A 24,505-nucleotide genomic window follows, 5' to 3' on the forward strand; every position below is an offset into this window, starting at 1 on the left:
CCTCCTGGTGGGAACTGTGCCCAGCATGGGCACTTCAGCAGCCCTTTACAGTTTCTCTCTAGTCCTGTTCAGGGGCAGGGCCAAGGGCTGCTCTGCCAGACTCCTGAAAGAAGATGAGCGTGCGAGTGGTGGTGGGGATATGGGGGGACTTGAGGGATATGGGGAGACCAGCATGGTCTCTCTGCTGAGGGAGTCCACGGCAGCACACACAAGCACGCTGAGCTCATCCCGGGAGGACTCGCGGCCGATGCCTCCCTGGCACAGCCATGAGGTCTCCAGCAACCCCTGCAGCTCTGCACACTGTGCCTCCTTCGTTCTCTCTTTCTTGGGCCTGGTGGGGCTGCAAGCTCTTCAGCTTTTGCCTGATGGGAGAAACGTCCCCGAAGCAAGGGAGAGCAGTGGCAGTGAGTGGGGGGCAGTGTCTCCTAGGCTGACTGTTGCTGTGAACCATCCCCTGGTTCTTTCTGGATGTGGGGAGCCTTGGACTCCAGCTCTCTACGATTGCTCCACTGTTTTTTCCTTTTTCCCACCCACAGTGTGTATGCTTTTGCCCCAGTTCGGTGAGCTGGGGATGTGGGTGTTGATGGGGGGTAGGTCTGCAAGGAGCTTGAGAAACTCGAGGAAGAGTTGTGTTGATGTGTGTGTCCCTGCGTTTGCAGAAAGGCTTCACACCCCTCTACATGGCAGCGCAGGAAAACCACCTGGAAGTTGTCAAGTTCTTGCTGGAAAATGGAGCCAACCAGAACGTAGCCACAGAGGTGAGATCCTTGGGGAGGGCCCTAGGGCCCTGCTTGTTGGGGCTGCTGCTGGATGAGCCAGGTGCTGCCATGGCTCCTCAGCTCTCCCCCTCTCACTTGCCTCTCCTTGGCAGGACGGCTTCACGCCACTAGCTGTGGCTCTGCAGCAAGGGCATGAGAACGTGGTTGCTCACCTTATCAACTATGGGACAAAGGGTAAGGTCCGCCTGCCCGCCCTGCACATTGCGGCCCGCAACGATGACACTCGCACAGCTGCCGTGCTGCTGCAGAACGACCCCAATGCTGACGTCCTCTCCAAGGTGTGTGGCTTTCCCATCCTGTCTCCGGGAGCTTTCCCACATCCCCAGGGAGAACAGCAGCTTGGTATGCTGTATTTATCCATCCTTTCAGCAGGGAGCATGTGTCTGGCTGGGCTGATCCCTCCTTCTTTCCCCTAGACTGGATTTACCCCCTTGCACATTGCAGCCCACTACGAGAATCTCAGCGTGGCCCAGTTACTGCTGAACCGTGGAGCCAGTGTCAACTTCACACCCCAGGTGAGTGCAAACTGGGAAGACTGCTGGGACTGGTCCTGCTCCAGCACCAAAGGAGGATGCTGTGCCTCCTTTCCCTGTGGGTGCAGCAGCAGCTGCCAGGGTACGCTGGTGAGGTGGGACCATGCAGAAGGTAGCACGCCGATGCGTGTCTGGGGAGCTGCCATTAATAACCAGCGTGGGCCTTTTCTAGTATGTCTCCCCTCTGTTGGATGCAGCCATGCATCCCTGGAAGCTCTTGGGACCTTGTGTCCAGGCTGAGGGAAAGCTGGTGCCGTCGCTGCAGGGCAGAGCTTGCAGCCCCTGCAGTTGGCGTGCCTCTTCCAGTCCCATGGGTGCAGCCAAATCCGTGAGCTGGCGCTTTCCTGGGAGCTCTGCGCAGCTTCTGTCCTCAGCCTTTACCTGCCGGCAGGAGCAGCTGCTCACCCTCTCTCCCAACCCTGTGAAACAACCTGTACCCCTGTGCCGGCCCTGGGCAGGGATTTAGCTCTCCCCTGCCTTCAGTCTTTTGTTCGCCCCGTGCCTCCTTGCAGCCCCGCGGGGGGAAGAGAAGGGGTTGCTCCCTCTAACAGACTGCCGTTCCCTCTGTCAGAATGGGATCACTCCCCTGCACATAGCCTCCCGCCGGGGCAACATCATCATGGTACGGCTGCTGCTGGACCGCGGGGCCCAGATAGAGACAAGGACCAAGGTGAGACGGCTTCTGAAACACCAGCAAGTACACGGGCCATCTGCCTCCCCAAGCTCCTTGCGTCCAGGGAGCACTGCCGTGCTGCACGGCCCAGCGCGTACCCTGTGAACCTCTTGCTGGGTGTGGGAGGGAAGGTCCCTGGTGCACTAAGGGGACAGACCTGTTTTTTTGCTGGTGCATGTAGAGGTGAGAGGAGGCTGCATGGCTGCAGCGGGTGGGCCCTGGGGGCTGAGGGCAGGCTCAGTTTTGCCTTATTTTGCAAACAAGCCCAAAGTCCCTGTTACTCTCCTGCCTGAGGGGAGCCCTGCCCTTCCTTGCCCGTGCTGAGCCCTTGAACCCTTCTCTCTCCCCAGGATGAGCTGACCCCTCTCCACTGTGCAGCTCGCAATGGACATGTGCGAATCGCAGAGATCCTGCTGGACCACGGGGCTCCCATTCAAGCCAAAACCAAGGTACCCATGGGACTCTGGGGGGCTGTGCTTGGTGCCAGGTCCCAGGGCAGCACAAGGGGGTACCAAGCTGTGCGCAGTTGCTGGATGCCATCCATGGCTGGGCTGGGGCTGAGTTTTTGGCCTGCCAACGGGCAAGGAGCTTCCTGACCTTCTCCTTGGCCCTAGCTGGAGCCCTTTGCCTGAGGGCTGCATGCTTCAAAGGGACCAGCCCTGGGAAGGGGATGGCCTGGGGACAGCCTGCCCCGTGGCAGCAGCCCTCTGCTCGGCATTGCTCCCCTGTAAGTCTCAGTGAGGGGTTTCGGGGCTCCTCTCTGGTAGCAGCCTGGGGAACGTGCCATCTCTTCTGCCCCAGAGCTGTGGCCAGGGGAGCGAGGCAGGGGCTGGGTGGGATGCCTGGTTCCCCTCCTGGCCCAGCCCTGAGGCCCCGCTCCGCGGTCGCAGAACGGCTTGTCGCCGATCCACATGGCAGCGCAGGGCGACCACCTGGACTGCGTGCGCCTGCTCCTGCAGTACAGCGCCGAGATCGACGACATCACCCTGGACCACCTAACGCCGCTGCACGTGGCCGCGCACTGCGGGCACCACCGGGTGGCCAAGCTGCTGGTGGAGAAGGGGGCCAAGCCCAACTCCCGAGCCCTGGTGAGTGAGGAGGGGCAGGCAGGGCTGGGGTGGGGGAGAGGGAGATTGCCCTCGCAGATGACTGTCCATCTGTCCGTCTGCAGAATGGCTTCACACCCCTCCATATCGCCTGCAAGAAGAACCACATCCGGGTGATGGAGCTGCTGCTGAAGACGGGTGCCGCCATCGACGCCGTCACCGAGGTAGGTGGGCTGCAGCCCAGCCCCAGCTCTCCTGCTGCTGCCTGTGCAGAGCAGGCAGCGCTGCAGGGGATGATGGCCCTGTTGCCTCTGCTGGTCCCCAGGCACCTTCTTCATTGTGGCTTAGAGCTCTTTGCAGCTCAGGACCTGTTGAGCTTGGCACCATCTCCCGACACCCTGCTCCCTACAGGGCCGGGGGACTGCAGGGAGGCAGCAGCTCTCCGTGTTCCCCTCAGCCAGGCTGGGGACCCCGAGTTTGCCTCTGTGCTGGAGCATGCCCTGGGGAGGGGGAGAAGGGGGTGGGAAGAGATGTTGGCAAGGCCATCAGCCCCCATCTTGGCTCCTGGCCCCTTTCTCTCCACAGTCTGGCCTGACCCCCCTGCATGTGGCTGCCTTCATGGGGCACCTCCCCATCGTCAAGACCCTGCTGCAGCGTGGAGCCTCTCCTAACGTGTCCAATGTGGTGAGTCCCACCCTGGCTGGGGCTGTGGGAACTCAGCATGGTGGGGTCCAGCAGGAGGTGGGGATTGCCCGAGTCCTGCTCTCTCAGGATTGCTCTCCTGAGCAATCCCTGGTGCCCCCTGCCACTTTGTGCTGGCAGGAGGAACCGGTAGGGGCCAGAAAAGGTTGTGGGCACTGCTCTCCTGTGCTCAGACCAGGGGAACGACTGCAGGAAGGCATAGCCCCTCCTACGGCCTCACCGCTTTATCCTGTCCTTGGTGCAGAAAGTGGAGACGCCCCTACACATGGCGGCCAGAGCTGGGCACACAGATGTGGCAAAGTACCTGCTGCAGAACAAAGCCAAAGCCAACGCCAAGGCCAAGGTAGGTAGAGAGGACCTGTGTGATAGTCCAGCTGTGGGAACAGCTGGTGCTGGTTTCTTCGCTCTCACCTACCCAGAGCATGCCCTGCCAGGGGCTGTGCAACAGCGGGAGCAGGGCCAGCGCCCCTTCGGCATGGCAAGCAAGGGACTGGTCCAGGTCTGCCAAAACAGCTTCTCTGCCTCCCTCACAGGATGACCAGACTCCTCTGCACTGTGCTGCACGCATCGGCCACACCGGCATGGTCAAACTGCTGCTGGAGAACAATGCCAACCCCAACCTGGCCACAACAGCGGGGCACATGCCCCTGCACATGACCGCCAGAGAGGGGCATGTGGACACGGCCCTGGTCCTGCTGGAGAAGGGGGCCTCACAGACCTGCATGACCAAGGTAGGCTGCTGTGGCCACTGCCGCTGAAGGCGTGACCCGGCTGGGCCAAGGCTGGGCAGGCGGGTGGCACAGCGTCCCTGTCACAGGAGGGGCAGCCTCCTCCTGTGCCGCAGCATGCGCCAGTGCTCTCCTCCTCATCCCTGTACACCCTGTGACGGGCTGCCTTTCTCCTCAGAAAGGATTTACCCCTCTCCACGTTGCAGCCAAGTACGGGAAGGTGGATGTGGCCGAGCTGCTGCTGGCACATGACGCTCACCCCAATGCAGCAGGGAAGGTGAGCGCTGCTCCTGTGGCAGTGGGAGGAGTGGTGTGGTATGGGGAGAGGCTCTGTCTCACCTGTCTGTGCCCTCTCCCCTCCCCAGAACGGCCTGACCGCGCTGCACGTGGCTGTGCACCACAACAACCTGGAGATCGTCAAGCTGCTGCTTCCCAAGGGGAGCTCCCCGCACAGCTCGGCCTGGGTGAGGCTGGGCTGGGTGTCCCTGGGGATGTGTCGTGTGTCCAGGGCATCCCAGCCTGGGGCCAGCATTGCCCCTCAATCCTGACGCTCGAGGAGCGTACAAGGGACCGATCGCCACCAGCCACTCTCCGCGCCTGCTGCTCACGCCTGCCCGGCCCTTGCACCAGCACGTGGGGCAGGCAGGGGTGCCGGGCGGTCGCCCTGTTCTGGCAGACAGGCTATGTCAGGGATAATCCCTGCCGGCAGCGTTGTGGCTGTTGCCTGGGGACGTGTTTCCATGGCAAGCCCTGCAGAGCAGCGCAGTTTGGGAAACCACACACGAATGTTTGCACGCAGCTATGAAGCAGTGAGTCAGAAAACCCACGAGCTTGTGAGAGTCGCCGCGCTCTGCCAGAGCATGGGGAGCATCTCCCCAAAGAGCAGACCAGCAGCCTTGGTTTCCACACTGTTTGCAGAAGCTGCATCCTCAGAACAGACAAGTGGCTGCTGGTGCCGGTCCTCCCCATCTGGCACTCCCCTCTCCTCCTGCGCAGGCTGCCGGCAGACTTGCTGGGCAGGCATCGGGAGCAGCCGGTACCGGCGCCAATCCCCCGTGGTCTGCGTCACTGACAGCCTGCGCGTCACCGCGGGCAGAGGGTGTCTGCCAGCTGCTTTGTTCCTGCAGCGTGGCAGCAAAGGCAGCGCTCAAGGCCCTGCAGTCTCTGCTTGAATACTAATCCTGCATATTGCCAGTTTTGCTCCGCACCTCAGCCAGACACGTTCTAGGAGGTGTCTGTCTGCCCTGGCCTCTTGCGGCTCCAGGTGGCTGAATACTGCTGTAGAAATTCATGTGTGGAAAACTCCACCGATACCAGTCGAACCTGGAGCAGGTGGTCTTTGAAACCCCTGTGCTGACTTGGCTGGGAGAATGGCATTTGGCCTCAGCGTCAGGGCTAGTTGCTGTCAGGGGGCTGGTTCGGGTGTGAGCCTGCATCCCTGAGCTCTGGAGGCGAATAGGGAGGGCAGGCCTCGCCTGGAGAGGCAAGGTGGCACCTCCTGTCCCCGCTGGTCTGCTCGGCAGGGGCTGAGCACTGCAACGAGCCTCTCTCCCTGCAGAACGGGTACACCCCCCTCCACATTGCCGCCAGGCAGAACCAGATGGAGGTGGCCAGCAGCTTGCTGCAGTATGGGGCTTCTGCAAATGCGGAGTCTGTGCAGGGAGTCACCCCCCTACACCTGGCTTCCCAGGAAGGGCATGCGGACATGGTGGCACTGCTTTTCTCCAAACAAGCCAACGGCGACCTAGGCAACAAGGTAAGTTGTCCGGGCACGTCCTGCCAGGCTGGAGGCGAACACCCCGGCAGGGAGTAGCAGACAGGGTGGTAGTCCAGGCCCCAGTGCCTCCCTGCATTCGGGCAGCAGTGTGCCGACAGCACAGCGTCGGTCAGTTTGCCAGGTTGGAGGCCTGACTTAGAGTCTCTCCTGGTAGAGCTGCAGTGATGGCATTGCCACTGTGCTGAGACCTCCTCTGTTTGCAGAGTGGCCTGACTCCTCTCCATCTCGTGGCCCAAGAGGGGCATGTGCTGGTTGCTGATGTTCTGGTGAAACACGGAGTCACAGTGGATGCAACGACGAGGGTAAAGTAGTGCATTGACCATGGCTGTGGTGAAAAACGTGTGGGGGTACCACCTCTAGGCCTGCTCCAGGAGGAGCACTGCTTTTCTTTTTCTTTGTGCAAGAGTCTCCCCTCTCGCAGGCGTCCTTACCATCTTGTCTGTCTCTTGGGGACTCTTCCTCCTCTTCCCCCCCACCTCCCTGGAGGGATGATTCTTGCCTGCTCCCACAGCTCACCCCTGTACCCCCAGGCACAACGTGGTGTGGTCTGCAGCGTGCCCTCTGCCCTGGTCCTGGGCTCTCAGGCAGCACCCGCACGCGTGCCCCATCCTTCATCCACGGGGGCTTGCCCATGGGATGAGCACACCCAAGCCAGAAGGGCAGGAGGCACCATTGAGGGCAAGCTGAGACCTGATCTTGTCTTTCAGATGGGCTATACCCCACTGCATGTGGCCAGCCACTATGGGAACATCAAGCTGGTGAAGTTTTTGCTGCAGCACCAGGCTGATGTCAATGCCAAGACTAAGGTACAGAGATGTCCTGTGCTCCAAGGACCCTTCTGCCCCGGGCACCAGCACGCAGGTTGATGCGGAAGGCTTAGCCTCCCTCCCTGCTTCCACTTCTCCCCCTACATTGCTCCAAGCCCTCCTGTCTCCATGGCTGGAAGCTGCTGTAGTCTAGCTACAGCCCTGGGCAAGTGCTGGGTTCTGCAGAGCCCTTTGCTTACCCCGGAGAGGAGGGGGCTGCCCTCGTGCTCCAGGCATGAAGCACGGCGTGAGGCCCGGGGGCATTTCTGGGGCAGCAGACTCCCAGAACCGATGGCAGCACCTTCTGTCCTCCCCTGCAGCTGGGCTACACCCCTCTGCACCAAGCAGCGCAGCAGGGCCACACGGACGTTGTGACACTGCTGCTGAAGCACGGTGCCTCTCCCAATGAGATCAGCACAGTAAGTACGGCGCTCGCCCACACCTCCTCGCCCCGTGGCAAGCTCGGGCGCCTGCCCGGGCTTCCCTGTGGCTGCTGCTGACCCAGTCCTTCCTCCTTGCCCAGAACGGCACCACTCCCCTGGCCATCGCAAAGAGGCTTGGCTACATTTCCGTCACAGACGTGCTCAAGATTGTCACAGAGGAAACGGACATCCCGGTGAGCCCCTGGGGACTGGGACCAGGACCCTGTGGAGGAGGGCTGGGGCTGGGAACAGCCAAGCAGAGGTCCGCTGAGCGCAGCCGGGCAGGGCCAGCGCTGACAGCTGGGTGCCTAGCCCGGGCGTGAGGAGGGGGCTGCAGGTGGCTGTGCAGCGAAGGGCTGACTCCCCTGACTCCACTCTGCTCCCGCAGTCAGTCGGTGACAAGCACCGCATGAGCTTCCCGGAGACTGTAGACGAGATTCTGGACGTGTCGGAGGATGAAGGTGAGGGGCCGGAGCTGGGTCGCACCCTCCCAGAGATCCGCCAGCTGGGCCAGCGTGACAGGCCCCAGCCCCCGGGACGGGCACCGGCATTCCTGCCGGCCGGGGTGGGGGAGCTGCGTGGCCCCGCAGTGGTCTTGCGGAGAGGACAAGGGGAGCCCTCAGCCTCTGGGGCGGCAGCTCCGGGCTGGGGCGGAGGCAGGAGGGCTGTGCCCGGAGCTGTCCATGGTCCCTGCCCCCCGGACAGCGCGCAGCGAGCCCGTGGGCGTGCAGAGCCCCTCACCGTGCCCTGCTCCGCGGGCTGCCACCAGCTCCCACCCCGGCTGCAGCTGGTCCGCTCCTGCTCCCTCCCACCAAGACCTCACCTTTCCCTCTTCTTACTTTGCAGGCACTGCTCATGTCACAGTAATGGGTATGAAATGTGTCCCCTTGCCCCAGCTCAATGGCCCATTTCACCCCATGGCCACTAACCATCCGCACGCCACATCCATCTGCTGAGCCTTGCTGCTGGGCTGGTGCTCTCCAGTGCCATCCCGCCCTGCCCATCTGTGTCCGTGCTGCTTGCTGTGGTGTGACTGCATGAATGGGGCCGTCCCCCGCTGGGGGGGGCCTGGCTCCCTGTGGGCCCCAGGCCCTGTCCCCGGTAGGCAGAAGAGCCTGGTTCTGTGACAAACTCCGGTGCCCCTCCGCAACCGCCCCGTGCCATCCTGGCCAGGGCAGGGATGAACCTGAGTGCTTAAGGGTCTCCGTGCTGCTGCGGACCCCTCCCCATCACTGGGGCTCTCTCCCTGCTTTGGGAGGTGCTGGACTCCCTCCCGTGAGACACTGGTGAGAGCTGAACCCTGGTGAACTCCTTAGCAGACATTAATTGGGCCAGCAGGCAGCGCTGGCTGGGCTCGTGCCTCCAAAGGGTACGTGCGGATGCACTCGGCAGTGTTAGGACATCCTTTCTGTGTCCCCAGCCCTGCCTACACTCCTGTCCCCAGCATCCAACGGCAGGGTGTCCCCGGCAGGCTCTGTGCTCGGTGCTGTGGGAAAGGGGTTGGCTAGCAGCCGAGGCTCCTGGCAGCTACCACAGCTCCTGTCCCACGGACCCGCAGGACGGGCCTTGCCCCTGCCAGCAGACCCCAAATGGCCAAGGGCGAAGCCGCCCCGTGGCTGCCTGAGAGCCAAGGGACGAGTGTGTGTGACCAGCAGTGGGAGCAGAGATGGGCCTGGCTCCAGCCCTGAGGAGGGATGGGGGCAAGGGCTGGATGGCTGTGCTCCCTTGTCCTTCTGCCTCTCTGCATGCTGAGCCAGCTCTCTGTTTCAGAGGAGGAGCTGATCGCACCAAAGCCCAGGACACTCGATCCCAGGGACCAGGAGAGCAAGAGGGAGATGCTGGAGTTTGTGACCACGACGACACTGGAGCAAACGTAAGAGGCACTGGATGGTGGGGAGGGAGCAGGTACAGGGCGCGGGGCCAGCCTGGGATGCCAGCAGGGCAGGGACGGCTCTGGGCAGGGAACGGATCACTGAGCCCCCACTGGCTAGCACAGCAGGCAAAGCTAGTCGGTGTTGTTCCTGCACCAGGACATGGGTCTGCTGCCGAGTTTGCCTTTGTCCAGTGGCTCGGGGATGTCCATCCCTGGGGATGGCCAGGGGCTGAGGGGCCCAGGCCTGCCACTTCTGTGGCTGTCACTACCTTCTCCTGCCAGGGTGGAGTCTCCAGCTGTCCTGCAGGTCCCCTGCATCCCACCTGAGACTGTGGTGACCAGAGCGGAGGAGACTGAGCAGGTAGGACCTGTGGAGACAGAAGCTGAGCAAGTCAGCCTGCTGCATGCGCCCTCGGTGTCCCCACAGGAGGTGAGCATGAGACACAGCCTGCCACGGACCCCAGGCATTCCCTGCTGGGGGGAGCCCCCCATCACCACAGAGCCAAAATGTGGGGTGGGTGGTGGGGATGGACCCGGTGGTACGGGACTGCCCAGGGAGGGTTGTGAGACTGTGGAGGAGTGCCAGGCTCAGCATCCCCAGATAGGACCCTGTGCCCATGGGGGCTCTTCCCTGCCTTACACAGCCCTCCAAGGAGTTCGACGAGGACTCCCTGATCCCCAGCAGCCCCGCCACCGAGACCTCGGATAACATCAGCCCGGTGGCCAGCCCAGTGCACACAGGGTGAGTGCCCACCCGCGCGGCACATGCACGCTCTGCGCCTGAGCCGGCTGCAAGGTGCCCACCTGCCCATGCCTCTGCCCGCTCCAGGTTCCTGGTGAGCTTCATGGTGGACGCCCGCGGCGGCTCCATGCGGGGCAGCCGGCACCACGGACTGCGCGTGGTCATCCCGCCCCGCGCCTGCGCCGCGCCGACCCGCATCACCTGCCGCCTGGTGAAGCCCCAAAAGCTGCCTTCAACCCTGCAGCTGGCTGAGGAGGAGGGTCTGGCCAGCCGGATCATCGCCCTGGGGCCCGCCGGCGCCCAGTTCCTCAGGTGAGCACAGCTGGAAACAGAGCGGATGGAGCTGCCCACACCGGGGCCGTCCCTCAGGCCTGGGGACAAATCTGGGCTCCTCTGGAGTCTCTGCCAGCTGGGGCAAGACCTCTGCCCATCTCTGCTTCTGGGGGTCTGGTGCAGGAGAGATCCCACCTCTGGCCAGGCGCAGCATGTTTTTGGGGTGGGTCATTCTGGCATAAAGGAGCAGCAGCTGTGCTGTCGTAGGAAAAGCCCTGACCAGCGCGGTCCTGCTGGGCGCAGAGCCCTGTTTCCCAGAGAGAGGGGTGGGAGCAGTCCTGCCTTCCTCCTCTGGCGGCTGTACAGCATGGGCAGGTGCTCTGCCCAGGGCCACCTTGCTGCCTGCGTGTCCTGGCGGCAGCATGTAGGTGCAAGCACCCTTCTTCTGCTGTCTGCAGCCCCGTCATTGTGGAGATCCCACACTTTGCCTCGTATGGGCGCGGAGACCGCGAGCTGGTGGTGTTGCGCAGCGAGAATGGCTCTGTCTGGAAGGAGCACCGCAACCGCTATGAGGAGAGCTACATGGACCAGCTGCTCAACGGCATGGATGAGGGTGAGCGTGGCAGGCAGGCGGGGCCTCGGCACCGTGCAGCTCCCCACAGGCAGGGCTGCGGCTGGCCTGGGTGGTGGGATGGGGCTGAGCATGGTATGGTCGGTGCAGCTCGGAGCGGGTGGTGGGTGACAGCCGCAGGCTTGGTGTGTGAGCACTGATGGCTGTGCTGCCCTTGCAGAGCTGGAGAGCCTGGAGGAGCTGGAGAAGAAGAGGGTCTGCCGCATCATCACCACCGACTTCCCTCTCTACTTCGTGGTCATGTCCCGGATTTGCCAAGACTTCGATCTGATCGGCCCTGAGGGAGGGTATTTGAAAAGCACACTGGTGCCCATGGTACGGGCCACTTTCCCAGACACTGCTGTCACCAAGAGAGTGAGGCTGGCCCTGCAGGTGAGCCCCGGAGAGCCTGGCCCAGGGGTGGGCAGCAGACCCAGGCTGTGCCCCAGCTCAGGGGAAACCAGCCCTGATGCCCATGGTTGTGCTGCCCGCAGGCGCAGCCCGTGCCCGATGAGCTGGTGACTAAGCTGCTGGGGAACCAGGCAACCTTCAGCCCCATCGTCACGGTGGAGCCGCGCCGGAGGAAATTCCACCGCCCCATTGGCCTCCGTATTCCACTGCCACCGTCCTGGAAGGACAATCCCCGAGACAGCGGCGAGGGTGACACCACCAGCCTGCGCCTGCTCTGCAGTGTGATCGGTGAGGCTGCCAACCCCTGCTGCGCAGGCGAGCGTGCTCTCTGGTGGGGACGGGCTGGGCCACCTCAGCGGGATGCAGCTCCTGGCAGCTAAGGACAGGGCACGGCAGTGGAGAGAGCGATGCCTGGGGGATGCAGACCCCAGGCTTATGGAAAGGCAGGGTGCTCACCCTTGCTTTCTGCTGCAGGAGGGACAGCCCAAGCCCAGTGGGAAGACATAACAGGCACCACGAAGCTGTCCTATGAAAATGAGTGTGCTAACTTTACCACCAATGTGTCTGCCAGGTGAGTCCTGGGCAAGCGTGTGCTCATCTGGGGACATCTGCTGCTCCTCGGGCTGTCTTGGGGTGCAGCCTGGACCAGGAGGAGCCTCCTGCCCCTGTGCTCGTTGTGGTGCTGCCCCATTCCCACGTGCAGGGCAGTTGCCTCCAGCCTTGAGACCCCCACGCTGCCTCGGCACGTGTCAGAAACACTGGGGGTGCAGAGGGAAGGGGCCGTTCCTTGTGCTTGGGTGGGTCCCCATCACGGATGGGGCTGCTCCTGTACCCAGAGCTCCTGGGGCACCCTCTGTGGTGCAGTTTGCTGTTGGGGGGGGCAGCTCTCCTGGTGCCCCTGGGGAATGTGCCCGGCAGCACCCCGACCCAGCCCTCCCGCAGGTTCTGGCTGGCCGACTGCCCGCGCACAGCCGAGGCCGTGCACTTTGCCACAATGCTGTACCAGGAGCTGACGGCCGTGCCCTACATGGCCAAATTCGTGGTGTTTGCCAAGATGAATGATGCACGGGAAGGCCGGCTGCGCTGCTACTGTATGACTGACGACAAGGTTGACAAGACTTTAGAGCAGCATGAAAACTTCACCGAGGTGGCCCGCAGCAGGGACATTGAGGTTTGTCCCCAGCAGCATGCGTGGGGGGCAGCAGGGAGAAGGCTGCCCAAGCCAGAGGAGACTGATGCCTGGCCCTGGCCCAGGGAGGAGAGTCCAGGGGCAGGAGAAGCAGCTCTGCACAGGGACTGAGCCTGTTTTCTGCTCTCTGCCAGGTGGTGGAGGGGATGCCTTTGCACGTGGAGCTCTCAGGGAACCTGGTGCCTGTCAAGAAGGCCACTCAGCCCCGCACCTTCCTCTTCCAGTCCTTCCGGGAGAATCGTCTCGCCATCCCCATCAAGGTAACGGCAGGGTGCGGGGCTGGGCTGTGTTGAGGCCCCTGTGCCGGCCCTGTGCCAGGCCACCTAACCGGGCTCTCGGTGCTCAGGTTCGGGACAGCAGCCGGGAAGCCAGCGGCTCCCTGTCTTTCTTGCGCAAGGCCATGAAATATGAGGACCTCCAGCATGTGCTCTGCCACCTGAACATCAGCATCCCACCCTGCACCAAGGTCAGTGCTGGGTCTCTGGCACCTCTGGGAGGGGGTGGTGGGGACCCATCCCTTTCCCAGGTGCAGGAGACAGCCCTTGCTGTCAGCTTTTCTTCCTCAGCTGCTCCACGTGGCCACGCCGTGCCGCCCTGGGGCTGCGGGAAAAGCAGCGGTGCCAGGGCAGAGCTGCTGCCCTCTTTTCAAGCTGGCGACCCCTTGATTTGTCCCCACTCTCACAGGGAAGCGGCAGTGAGGAGCGGAGGAGGACACTGACGCCGTTGTCTCTGCGGGAGCGATACAGCATCCTAAGCGAGACCAGTTTCGGTACGCAGCCTGCTGGGACTGTTCAAGCCTGCTCACCACCTGTGCTTGGGGTGCCCAAGCCCGGTGGAAAGGCTGGGCTGACCCTGTCGTACTCGTGCTCGTGGCAGCTTCCCTGTCCCTGAGGGTTTCCTTGGTCCTGCCTGCAGGGCAGTGCCGTGCCTACGGGGCTGCGGGACCCCCCCAGCCAGCACCCCTTTCCCCTCTCCACCCTGGTGCAGGGCCCTGCGCAGCTGAAGCTGTGACTCCCTCTTCTCCTCCAGGCTCTCTGAGCAGCACGGACAAGGCAGACCAGAAGATGGTCGACATAGCAGAACAGCTGGGCCTCAGCTGGGCCGGTGAGTCCACACCTGAGGATGCACACCACTCCTCGGAAAGCTGGCACTTAGGAAGGCTGGAAACGTGCTGCAGGGCGGAGTGCATGTGCTTTACACTGTCCAGGGAGCTGGGTCCTGATGCAGTTGGTATGCATGCAGTCCGCACTAGCTCCTCTGGCAGGCTGGCCTTGCCTCCCAGCTCTTGTGCTAAACTGTGAGCATACCGTGGCACTGAAGTGAACCTTCTTGCAGCTGTGCATGCATTCACTTGCACAGATACCAGGCTAGGGTTTTGTTCCGTCTTGTACGTATCGCTGCTGTCGTTGCAGCCACACACCCAACGGCAGTATCCGTGCTTCTCCTTAGCATGAGACACTGCTACGCTGGTCACAGCCAGCCTGGGCAGAGGGGCTTCAACCTCTGCCTGTCCCAGCTCCTGCTCCTGCATGTTCTGCCGTGTTCAGTTGTACCTGAGGTGGGGGATTCTGTGCTGGCTCTGGCTGAGCCCTTCACAACATCCCTAGTCTTTCTGGCTCGGGGGCTGGTGGTGGGCGCCAGAGGGTGTGATGCTGAGATGTGGTGTCTCCCGCAGAGCTGGCACGTGAGCTGCAGTTTGGGGTGGATGACATCAACAGGATACGTGGGGAGAACCCCAACTCCCTGCTGGAGCAGAGCCTAGCCTTACTCAACCTCTGGGTCAGCCGCGAGGGCAAGAGTGTCAAGAGTGAGTATCTGCAGTGCCCTGTTACAGGCGCGGAGGTGGCAGGGCTGGCTGTGCAGAGCAGCGTGTGCATGCTCGGGGGTCGCTGGCTGGCTTTACGTCACTGGTTCATGCGCATTTGCCCACCCGGAGGGTGCTGGGGCATGGCTGTGTTCCCCCAGTGACCAGTTTGCTGACACTGGCTTCCCCCTGCAGTCGAGAGTCTGTACACGGCGCTGAGAAACATTGACCGCAGTGAGATTGTCAACACGCTGGAGGGCTCCGGCCGGCAGAGCCGCAGCCTGAAGGGCAGCTGGCGCTACATGGACAGAGACTACTCCCTCTCGCCGTCCCAGATGAATGGTGAGTCCCGGCTTCTGGCAGGGGCTGCAGGAGGGCCCCGGGGACAGAGTCCATGCAGACAGATCGGGGCTGGTATCTGGCCTGACCAGGGTGCGCCAGTGGCCCGCTGGGAGCTCAGCGGGCACAAGGTGTTGCCGACACACACGTGGCCTCTTCACCTGGGCTTGTGCTGCAGGAAGCTTGGCCCTGCCATACTGCTTTCTCAGAAGCTCCCCAGGTGGGGTGGACACACGTTCCTTATCCCGACATGCCAGCGAGAGGTGCCTCTGGCTGTGCCAGCTGAGCCGTGGCCGGGGGGCTCACAGCGTCCTGGCTGTCCGGCTGCGGCGGTGCGCTCGGGCTGGCTCCCAGGCAGAGCGTCCCTGGGCCTGGGGACAGAGCCAGCCGCAGCGTGTGCTGCTGGGGAGCTGGCGCGCCGGGCAGGGACAGGGCTTGGTGCTGCTGCAGCCCTGCACTGGGGCACTGCCCGTGCAGCACTGGCTCATCGCTCTCTCCCTCTCTGTCTCTCCCCTTGTTCTGCTCTCTCAAACATGCCACCTAGCACCGTCAGGTGCGGGCACTCCTGTGGGTCACTTCTTGTCACCTCTTGCCTCTGAGCTCCTCCTGGCCTCTCCTTCTCTCATCTTCCTCCACTGCCTGTCTCCACTGTCTCCACCTCAGCTGAGGCCGCCGGGAGCCGCGTCCTGCTCCAGCGACTGCATGTTCACCGGGGACTGCCCCTCTCATGGCTGTCGTGCTTGCAGGCGGCCACCCCAGGCCTTCTCCTCCTGCACTGCCCCGCGCTCCTTCCCTCGCTGGCCCTGCACTGCTTGCCCCTGGCCAGGCACCCGCACAGGGGAGAGGTGCCCTTTCTCTGCCGGGGGTCCCAGCTGTCCCCCATGCCTCAGCTGTGGCTAGCAACCCCTGGCTGCCTGGGGAGCAGAACAGGTTCTCTGCTGATCTCTGGGGGTGGAAAAGGAGGGCTAGTGGCTCAGAGCTGAAAAAGGCTGAGTAAAGCCACCTGCATGGGTGGGAGTGCCTGGCTTGTCTGTAGTCCGTATCGGTGTGCCTGGGCTGTGCACGTGGCCCTGGCTGATGAGGACGTGACAATTGCTTGTAGCCCCGGCGAGACCAACAGGGTTGTAGGGCCCTGGCTGCATCCCACAGGGCCTTGGGGTTGCATGACATGTACCAGGGCCATGCTTCCCTGCTCATGGAACTACTTCCAGCCTGCTTCTCTGTGCTGTGGAGAGGGGTGGACTTTGGGAGTCAGTGCCTGCCAGACTTGGCCACCCGAACTCCAGGCTGACCGTCAGCCAGCTGATGCTGGATGGGGGCTGTGGGCAGGGATCCGGGGGCTGATGGAGCAGGGTAGCAAGGAGGGCACTGTGTCCTGCAGTGTGGATGGGGCATCGTGTGGACCCCAGGCTAGTCATTCCCGCAGGGAGTGGGCAGCCCCAGGGCCTGCCCGAACCAGCCCCAGGACTCGAAGGGCAGCACGGCAGCACTTGCAGGGACCGTGCAAAGGCAGCCGCTGCTGTGAGCGCAGCCCTGCTCAGCCCAGCCACTGGGGTCTGTGGCATGGCCATTGCTGTCCTTGGGGCAGGCACCCTCCCAGAGGCTGTTTCCCTTCTCGCCCCACTGTGCTTGTGTGTGCGTGAGACGGCTGCTGGAGATGTCGCCTCTGTCTGCCCATATAGGTTACGCTTCGCTGCAGGACGAGCTGCTGTCCCCCGCCTCCCTGCATTACACGCTGCCATCCCCGCTGCGTGCCGACCAGTACTGGAATGAGGTGGCCATCATGGATGCTATCCCCATGGCTGCCACCGAGCAGGACGCCCTGATGGAGATGTCCGACATGCAGGTGTGGTCCTCGGGGCTCACCCCCTCGCTGGTGACTGCTGAGGACTCCTCTCTGGAGTGCAGCAAGGCCGAGGACTCGGACGCCACAAGCGAAGGCCGGTTCCCGGGGCAGCTTCTAGCAGACGTGCATGGCCCAGACCCCATGGGCTCTATGGACCTGGTTGAGGATGACACAGTGGACTCAGATGCCATGAATGGCCTGATTGACCTTCTAGAGCAGGAGGAGGGGCAGAGGCCAGAGGGGAAGATGCCAGCCGGTGATCGCCAGCCAGGGACCGGGGAGCAGGACCCGGAGAGTGAAGTCTCTTTTGTTTCAGTTCAGCAGAAGGTGCAAGCCAGGATCACGGCGTCACCTACCGTTAGCCACGTCATGGAGAAGAGCGCAGACAGGTACTGCAGCCTGGGGCGCCGGGGTGGCCGTGGGAGGGGAGCAGAACTGCTTCGCCAGCTATTGCCCTGTGCTGAGCCGGCTGCTATAATCTCCCAGCTTTGCTTGCTTCTCTGCTGGTCTCCGGCTCTGGAGCCCGGGCATCCCTGGCAGACAGAGCAGTGGCTTGGTCCCGGTGCCTTGCACCTCTCTGGAGATGCTCTGGGGGGCTCCTTGCAGAGCACCTGGGAGGGACCCCAGGCAGACAGCCAGGCCCTGCATGTAGGTTGTGCTTACCGCAGCCATCTCAGCCTGGGCTGCGTCCTCCTGCGTTCCCAGTGGCGCTGGTCCCGTGAGGTGTCCCTGGCAGAGCCCAGCAATGCTCCACAGTGTTGCCTTAGACCCTCACAGCCGGGCTGCGAGGCTGTGGGGTGGGCAGGGAGCGTGGCAGGGAGGAGGCCTGTGCCCTTTGTGCATCTGCGTTTTGTGCTGCTTGTGCCGGGCGCCCGGCAGTGCCATGAGCCGGGGAGCCCAGCGCCTGGCGGGGTGCAGGCTGTACCGGCGTGCCCGCCGGAGGTAGGCTGGTGCTTAGGGTGCAGCACTCCACGGCAAAGCTGACTGCCTCTCTCTCTCTGTCTCTCTCTCCCTGTCCCTGTCCCTCTCCGGTGCCCAGGCTGAGGGACTGGAATGCAGAAGGCTCCTTTATCTCCTGCCTACAGGACCTGACAGCGGGCTCCTGGCAGGAGGGGGTCACCCGAAGGCTGCTCCCGATGCACACCACGGCCTCCGGGGCACAGGGCCAGGAGCAAGAGCAGGTCCTGGTGCCAGCCGTGGAGCTGATGCGGGTCAGCTCCGCAGAGGACAGCGACTGGCAGCCCCAGCACCCCACGGGCGGCTGGCAGGAGGAGGCAGACAGCCGCTTCTTTGGGCAGGTGAGGGTAAGAGCAGGGGTGCCCAGCCCCGCAGGAGGTGGAGACCCTATGGACAGCCCTTTCCTGAGCCTGCCACACGGCCAGCCGGGCAGACCGGGTGCTAGCAGAGGCACAAGTCTCCTGGCACGCTTCCTGGCCCCTGCCCCTGGGGGTGCCTCTGGGCCCAGAATAGCCTGCTGTGCTTGATACCTGAGCTCTTGCCCTCCATTTATAACCCAGCCAGCCTCCCTGCCTGCTTCCTTATTGAGTATCTGCCCTGGCTGCTGGCCCAACAGCCTGCTGAAGCCAGAAATAGAGCTGGTCTGGGGGCCAGGCTGGGTGGTGGGCATCCTGCCACGGCCACACGGAGCCGGCAGGTACAAGGTGAGGGCAAGCACCTTTCCCTGGCCAGGGCACGCACAGCCATCCCGGCAGCACGGCCGTGCTCGCAGGTGGTTGCGCAGCTCTGCAGCGCGTGTCTCCCGAGTCACACGCAATTCCAGTGACACCTCAAACCCGTGGCTCCTGCCCGGGGCTTCATTTGTCCCGTGACGGGGGACTGCACGCTGCCCTCCCACCAAAGCCAGGAAGACAGGTTGTTGGCGAGCCGACGGAGAAGGGGGACAGGGCTGTCCCGGTTACTGCCTGGCTGGGGACGGGTGGTGCTGTCGCAGTCCTGGCCCCATGACTTTGACAGAAGCTGTGAGCGCAAAGGACGCCCCACCTGCCCGCTCCCTTCTCACCGCCCACGGCCAGCTGAGCTGCGGCAGCTAGGGTTACAGCAGTCCTCCCGCAGAGCCAGGGCACCGCGCCGGCCAGGCTGCAGACCCGCAGGGCTGCTCCTGCCCCGGGGGCTTTGCCCGTCCCAGCCGAATAGCATGGCCGGGCTCTGAGCGGCGGGCTCAGACCCGCGGGGCACGCGTGCGGCTGCACGCGCCGAGGCAGAATGTGGGCTTTCCTGGCCCAGTTGCTGATCGCCCTGGTGCTGCTGGCCTTCTTCCTGGTCAGCTGCCAGAACGTCATGCACATCGTCAGGGGCTCTGTCCGCTTTCTGCTCAAACACGCCCACCGCGAGCTGGACAAGGAGCTCGGGGAGAGCCTGGGGCTGGCGGACGACGAGGAGGCTCTCTCCACCAGGGTCGTCCGCCGGCGTGTCCTTGTGAAGGTAATGAGCAGGGAGCTGAGACCAGCCCTGGGGCAGACGCAGAGGAGAGCAGTGAAGGGACGGGGCAGGGTGGGAGACGGAGGCTGTGGGGTGCATGGCAGGTGTACTGTTCTGCCTGCAAAGGGGCTCCCCTCACCCCCCTGAAATGCCCTGATGTCCCTCCTGTTGCTGCAGGGAAACGAAGGCTTTCATCTCCCCGGAGAGCAGGTGACTGAGGAGCAGTTCACAGATGATCAAGGCAATATCATCACCAAGAAGGTGAGCGATCAAGGGCATGGTGTGGGCAAGGGTGCGCCGCAGCCTTTCTCCTGTCCCCTCTGCCTGGCTGCCCTGCTTCTCCCTGCAGCCCAGGGGCCCGTGCAGGGCACCCGCGTCCCACCGTCTTCGGTTACGGTCACGGCACTTCTCCGGCCAGACCCTGCGCAGGGGACAGAGGCTGCACGCCACGTGTGGTTCAGGGCCAGGCTGGGCGAGGAGGGAGGCATGGTGCCTGGGGGCTAGCTGTGATGCCCAGCTCTGCGGGTCTCTGCAGGTCATCCGGAAGGTGGTGCGTCAGCTGGGCCCCGGTGACACGGATCACAGGCAGGAGCAGGAGGAGCTGATCCTGGAGGGCTCCCTGCAGGAGCCCCAAGACCTGGAGGCTGAGGACAATCACTTAATGAAATACTCCATCCTGCACCGGGACAGCCTGGGGGCCAAGGTACAGTGTGGCTTATAGCCCTGCCTTGCAGGCACCCTGCCTGGGGCCAGCACCGTCTCTGCAGAACTCGTGAGCTCTGGGACTCTGCCACCCTCTATCCTTTCCTCTGCCCTGCTTTCCTCTCCTGTTTCCCCTCTAAGGCTTCCAGGGGCAGCTCTTGCCCACTGCACCAGTCGTCTTGCTCAGTGTCTTCTGCCAACTGACTCTGCCTTTCCCTCTCCTGTCCTCTTCTCTATGTCTGTCTGTTCGCCGGGGTGATGTCCTGCTTCCTGCCCCTGCGGCTTCCTCAGGAGGAGGTGCGAGTGCGTGTCCCGAAACCAGAGGTCTCCGGGGGCAGGATGGGGGCTCAGATAGTGAAACGAGCCAGCCTGAAAAGGGGGAAGCAGTGACCCCTCAAATGGCCTCTTTTGAGGTAACCCCACCTTTGCTCTTCCTTCTATCCCAGTTCCCCATGCCGCTGCCTGCACCGAGCTGCTGGTCATGCACATCCTCCTGGGGAAAGTGTAACAGGGCTGTGCCCAGCCCTTGGCCTGCAGAGAGGGGTTGCTGCGCTGCAGCAAAGTTCTGAGGGTGGGCAGCGGTGTGCCCCTGCTGCTAAGACGCTCCTGGGCCCAGGGCCTGGCTGCAATGGGCACGGGGTGCCCCGCTCTGCCAGCTGCTGGCGCAGAGGCTGGCCCAGCACAGGGGCTGCTACTGCGGTCACAGCACCCTGGGTGCTCAGGGTAACGGTCCCCGGTGACAGGGCCACGGGGCTGTTACTCCTGGTTATGCTGGGCTGCAGCAGAGGGGTATTTTTTGTCCAAAACTGCTTCAGGGAGTGGATAGCATTTGCATGGGGTCCGAGCAGAGCTGTCCCCTTCATCCATCAGCACTAATTATGCAGCCTCGTGGCAGACGAGACCAGCCCTTGGAGCCTGGTGCCCCTGCCTCCCCTTGCCACGGGGTGCAGCCGGGCACCGGCAGCGCCCCGAGCCAGATGAGGGGTGTCGCAGTGCTCCTGGGCCACGGCCTGCTGCCTCTGCTCTCGGCGTTCCTGCTGGGAGGTGCGAGCGGCTGCCACGGCCGGCCGCGCACCGTGGCACGAGAGCGCGGCAGTGAGGTCTGCTGAAGCTCCTGTGGCCAGGAAAGGGGGTGCAGGCCGTGGCAGGACGCTGCTGGTGGCCGTCAGGGCAGCAGGAGTGGCGGGGTGCAGGAACATGCTGCTTGTGGGGGTTGAGGGCAGGGGACCTGTCTTTGGCCCAGGACATTCCTTCCATTGATCCTCAGCGTGAGCACTGGATCATCCCTTGAGTCTTGTGCATCCCCTGCCCCCTGCCTTCCCTGTTGGGTGGGACGAGACCAGGCTGAAGGCAGGGTGCTCGGCACAGCACACTTGGGCCCAGCTGCATCGTTGTTCTCTGCCCGCTCGATGCTGGGCCGGCAGCGCAGCCCTTGGGGGAAGGTGCTGCGTGCACGCTGCCCAGCTGCCAGGCGCTGCCTGCGCCGGGGAGGAGCTGCCAGGCAGGGGCGGTCGGTCCTCTGGTCTCTGCTGCACATGCAAGGCTATGTCTGTCTGTCCTTCCTTTCCCTCCTGTCTCCACTGTGTTGCCCCAGACAGTCCCTGGGTCTGCGTCTCTCTGGGGCAGTGCTCCTGCTGCTTTGCTCTCGCTGTTTTCCGTAGCGTGCAAAAGCGGCCCAGGGTGTGCATTAGGAACGTGTGGGGTCTTCCCCCCTGGCACCCCCCAAAACTTGGCTTGCGGTAGCTGGGCAGGATGGGTGCGTGTGGGACAAACACGGGGTGCAGAAGGGGCCGGGACTGCCACGTACCTGGCTGCCCCCCCCCCCTTTCTCCTGGCTGTGCCACCATGATGCCTGGTAACCCCCTCTCTGCCTCTCTCTGTGTTTCTCCAGGATCTCACCTCAACACCAAACCACTGAACTCCACACACGTTCTGACACATACCTGAGAAGAGAGGAGAGGAAAGCAGAGAGTGGAGGGGAGCAGGGCTGGCTGTACATGTTTCTATAGGCTAATGGCATGATTTCTGTATGAGACATACTTACCGTCCTATCCGCATGACTGACTGACTGCAAGACGCATGAGCTACAGTACTTAAAACTGACGGAGGGGCCTCCGTCCCTGCCCCGCTGCTGCCAGGAGCCCAGAGACAGCAGCACGCACCGGGGCATCCTCTCAGCTCCTCTGGGAGGCAAGAGCCGGACTGGCAGAGAACGAGAGGGAAGGAGACTCCATCCTTGCGCATTTGCGTGTGTAAATGCATCCCCACGCCCGTGCTCCAGCTGCAAGAGGGAAGCTGGGGCAGCACGGCGCTGCTCGCCGTGGAAGGAGAGGGGCTCGACCCCCCATCGCCCCTGCTGCCTCTGCTGGACTCACTTCTCATCCCTCTCAGTGAGTGCTGGGTTACGGGGAGGGCAGCAGTTGCCAGGAGGTGTGCGAGAGGCGGGTTGCGGGGAGCACAACTGCCCTGGGCAGGGGGGCCGGTGCAGGGCTGCCCTTCCTCTCCCCAGCACGTGCAACGTCTTCCTCCAGGGCAGGGCTCTGGGCTGAGCACTGAGCTCGTTGCTTGTGTTGAAAGTGTAAACTGTACAGCAATCAGCCTTGTGTATATGAACCAATAAATACTATGCAAACCCCTAGGGACACTCTAGCAGTATGTACAAAGCACTAACAGCTCCGCTCCCAAATACCTCTTCAGGCTGCAGGACGGGCAAAAACCTTTGGAGTACGTGAGCAGCTCTGGTGAACGGAGCTGGGAGGCTGTAGGAGGAGAAGGGCAGCAGACTGCCCCTGCCCGGTGCCCCTGCGCCCGAGCCTGGTCCCTTCCTGGCCTGAAGAGAGGGGCCCACAGGCGCAGTCCCACGGGCCTGTCCATGGTGCAAACCCCAGTTTGTGCTGGCTCCAGCTGGCGTGAAGCTGTAGGCCTGCGCTGGGGTGCTTGGGGCCCAGGGAGAGCGGGTAGTGAGACAGAGCAGGGGACGCTTGTGCCACACGCGGGGTCGTGCCTAGCTCTACTCAGCACAATATCTGCTCAGGAGATGAGCCGGGAGCTGGCAGCAGCCAGCAGCCCTGCGCTACGCACCCCATGCAAGGGCTTTGCAGGGTCCCCTGGCTCCCCTGCGAGGGCACAAATGAGCATAGCCCCTCGACCCCGTGGACGCTGACCCTCCCAGGACCAACCCCGGAGACACGGGGGGCTGCTCCCCTGGTGGCTGCGCTTCGGCCAGGCGAAAGGCCCCGCTGCAGCGGCCTGGCCCAAGCGGCCACCCCGGGAGCGAGGGCAGCCCCGGGGCCAGCCGCCCCAGCAGGAGAGCCCTGACGGGCAGAGCTGCCCAGGCACCTCTGCGGGGGGCAGGAGGTTGAATCTGCTACGATACTTGACCCCAGGAGGGCCAGATGCAGGCAGTGGCAGTAAATCCCATGTCCCCGACTCTGTCCTTTACCTAACCAAGGTGGGGGCCTGGTCTTTGTAGCACAGTGGTGTGGGGACCCCCTGCTCTTTCCCCTGGAGGTGGCCACGGACCTGTTTCGCAGGGCCCGGGTTTGCTCCCTGCGGCCACGTGCCGAGCGAGCCCACCTCCAGCTTCGGGCCGGTGGCCCTGGCAGGGCAGCCCTGTCTCGCATTGGGTGTGCATCTGCCGGGAAAGCCCCTGGCTCCCCTGCAGTCGGGAAGAAGCCTGGCTGCAGCGAAGCAAATGACCCAGCTTAGCCTTGGAGAGCAGAGCAACCCCTTCCCCACCCCAAAGCTGAGCCATATAGGCACGGACTCTCCATCCATCACCCTTGCTGTGTACGATAACCTCCCTAGACCCACTGCGACAGCTGACTCCGTAGCATCACTGTAGAGTTGTGTGTGGGTCCTGTGCTTTGGCCTTGTATACGCCTTAGGGAATGTGCTGTGCTGCGGCCGTGCCAGGCACCTGCGGTGACATTGCTTTGCGCTCAGATTGCTCGTAGGGCTGGTAGGGGGAGGCTGCACCCGACATTGAGCCTAGAGAATGCTGCAGTCTGCACACTAGAAGCTTTTTAGAAGTTTTAAAAATTACTTTTATTTCCTTTTTTTAATTGTTATGGAAACAAGCCTTTTGGATCTCCCTGTCTTAGCCCCTGATGTATAGATCATTTCCCTGTACACCAGCTATCAGACTATGAATTAATAAAGAAACCAACACAGACCGTGTCTCGTCTCTGCTTTTCCGAGGGTGTGGGGGGGGCTGAGGCTGCGGGGTGCGTGGCCGGGAGGGGTTCCCCTCTGCCCGTACCCCGTCACCAGGAGGGCAGGGGCAGTGGCGGGGGCTGGCAGCTCCTTGTGCCCCGCCATTCCTGGGGGAGGCTGCAGAAACGTGCCCGCGCCCCCGAGCAGCTCCGGGGGCTGATCCCACAGCAGCCCGGCCGCTGCCACCGGCGCCCCGTGCTGCTGCGGAGGGCGTCAGCGCGGGGCTCCCAGCCGCGGGGCCCCGCCGGAGCCTCGCCCGGCCCGGCCCCGCATCCCGCTGCATCCCGGCTCCGCATCCCGCTGCATCCCGGCTCCGCATCCCACCGCATCCCGGCTGCGCTGTCCAGCGGCCCCGCCGCCACGCGTCCCGCCCTGCCCTGTCGCATCCCGGCCCCGCATCCCGCATCCCGGCCCCGCATCCCGCATCCCGCATCCCATATCCCACATCCCATATCCTACATCCCATATCCTATCCTATCCCATAGCCCATACCCTATCCCGCCCCGCCCCGCCCCGATCCCGCCGGCGCTGTCCAGCGCCCGCCGCGTCCCCCCGCCGCCGCCTTTCAAAGCGCAATTTGTCTGGGCCGGGCCAAT

General features: G+C 63.4%; 1 protein-coding gene across 6 annotated transcripts in view; it reads left to right on the forward strand.

Annotated features, from left to right (window-relative positions):
* The window catches only part of LOC309602018 (ankyrin-1-like), a 41,020-nt gene extending 17,152 nt beyond the window's left edge, over positions 1–23,868 (forward strand). For 4 of the 6 annotated variants that reach the window (XM_082335295.1, XM_082335298.1, XM_082335299.1 and 1 more), the window contains 39 exons: positions 660–758; positions 872–1,057; positions 1,196–1,294; positions 1,884–1,982; positions 2,336–2,434; positions 2,876–3,073; positions 3,157–3,255; positions 3,617–3,715; positions 3,978–4,076; positions 4,267–4,464; positions 4,640–4,738; positions 4,827–4,925; positions 6,020–6,217; positions 6,442–6,540; positions 6,946–7,044; positions 7,365–7,463; positions 7,568–7,660; positions 7,855–7,927; positions 8,313–8,336; positions 9,237–9,339; positions 9,622–9,769; positions 9,984–10,081; positions 10,169–10,393; positions 10,813–10,967; positions 11,146–11,357; positions 11,459–11,663; positions 11,850–11,946; positions 12,318–12,546; positions 12,699–12,824; positions 12,911–13,030; positions 13,249–13,333; positions 13,594–13,668; positions 14,240–14,371; positions 14,564–14,710; positions 16,390–16,942; positions 17,593–17,851; positions 19,170–19,253; positions 19,528–19,695; positions 21,586–23,868. In XM_082335295.1, coding sequence (XP_082191421.1) covers positions 660–758; positions 872–1,057; positions 1,196–1,294; positions 1,884–1,982; positions 2,336–2,434; positions 2,876–3,073; positions 3,157–3,255; positions 3,617–3,715; positions 3,978–4,076; positions 4,267–4,464; positions 4,640–4,738; positions 4,827–4,925; positions 6,020–6,217; positions 6,442–6,540; positions 6,946–7,044; positions 7,365–7,463; positions 7,568–7,660; positions 7,855–7,927; positions 8,313–8,336; positions 9,237–9,339; positions 9,622–9,769; positions 9,984–10,081; positions 10,169–10,393; positions 10,813–10,967; positions 11,146–11,357; positions 11,459–11,663; positions 11,850–11,946; positions 12,318–12,546; positions 12,699–12,824; positions 12,911–13,030; positions 13,249–13,333; positions 13,594–13,668; positions 14,240–14,371; positions 14,564–14,710; positions 16,390–16,942; positions 17,593–17,851; positions 19,170–19,253; positions 19,528–19,695; positions 21,586–21,612 — 5,406 coding nt within the window. In that variant the 3' untranslated portion in view covers positions 21,613–23,868. Of the gene's footprint in view, positions 1–659; positions 759–871; positions 1,058–1,195; positions 1,295–1,883; positions 1,983–2,335; positions 2,435–2,875; positions 3,074–3,156; positions 3,256–3,616; positions 3,716–3,977; positions 4,077–4,266; positions 4,465–4,639; positions 4,739–4,826; positions 4,926–6,019; positions 6,218–6,441; positions 6,541–6,945; positions 7,045–7,364; positions 7,464–7,567; positions 7,661–7,854; positions 7,928–8,312; positions 8,337–9,236; positions 9,340–9,621; positions 9,770–9,983; positions 10,082–10,168; positions 10,394–10,812; positions 10,968–11,145; positions 11,358–11,458; positions 11,664–11,849; positions 11,947–12,317; positions 12,547–12,698; positions 12,825–12,910; positions 13,031–13,248; positions 13,334–13,593; positions 13,669–14,239; positions 14,372–14,563; positions 14,711–16,389; positions 16,943–17,592; positions 17,852–19,169; positions 19,254–19,527; positions 19,696–21,585 lie in introns of those variants that run through there. The other 2 variants (XM_082335296.1, XM_082335300.1) reach the window with 2 other exon arrangements.
* Positions 23,869–24,505: the final 637 nt, after the last annotated feature.

This window comes from Platalea leucorodia, assembly GCF_965183815.1.
Source record: "Platalea leucorodia genome assembly, chromosome: W".
In the NCBI taxonomy this organism is placed as follows: domain Eukaryota; kingdom Metazoa; phylum Chordata; class Aves; order Pelecaniformes; family Threskiornithidae; genus Platalea; species Platalea leucorodia.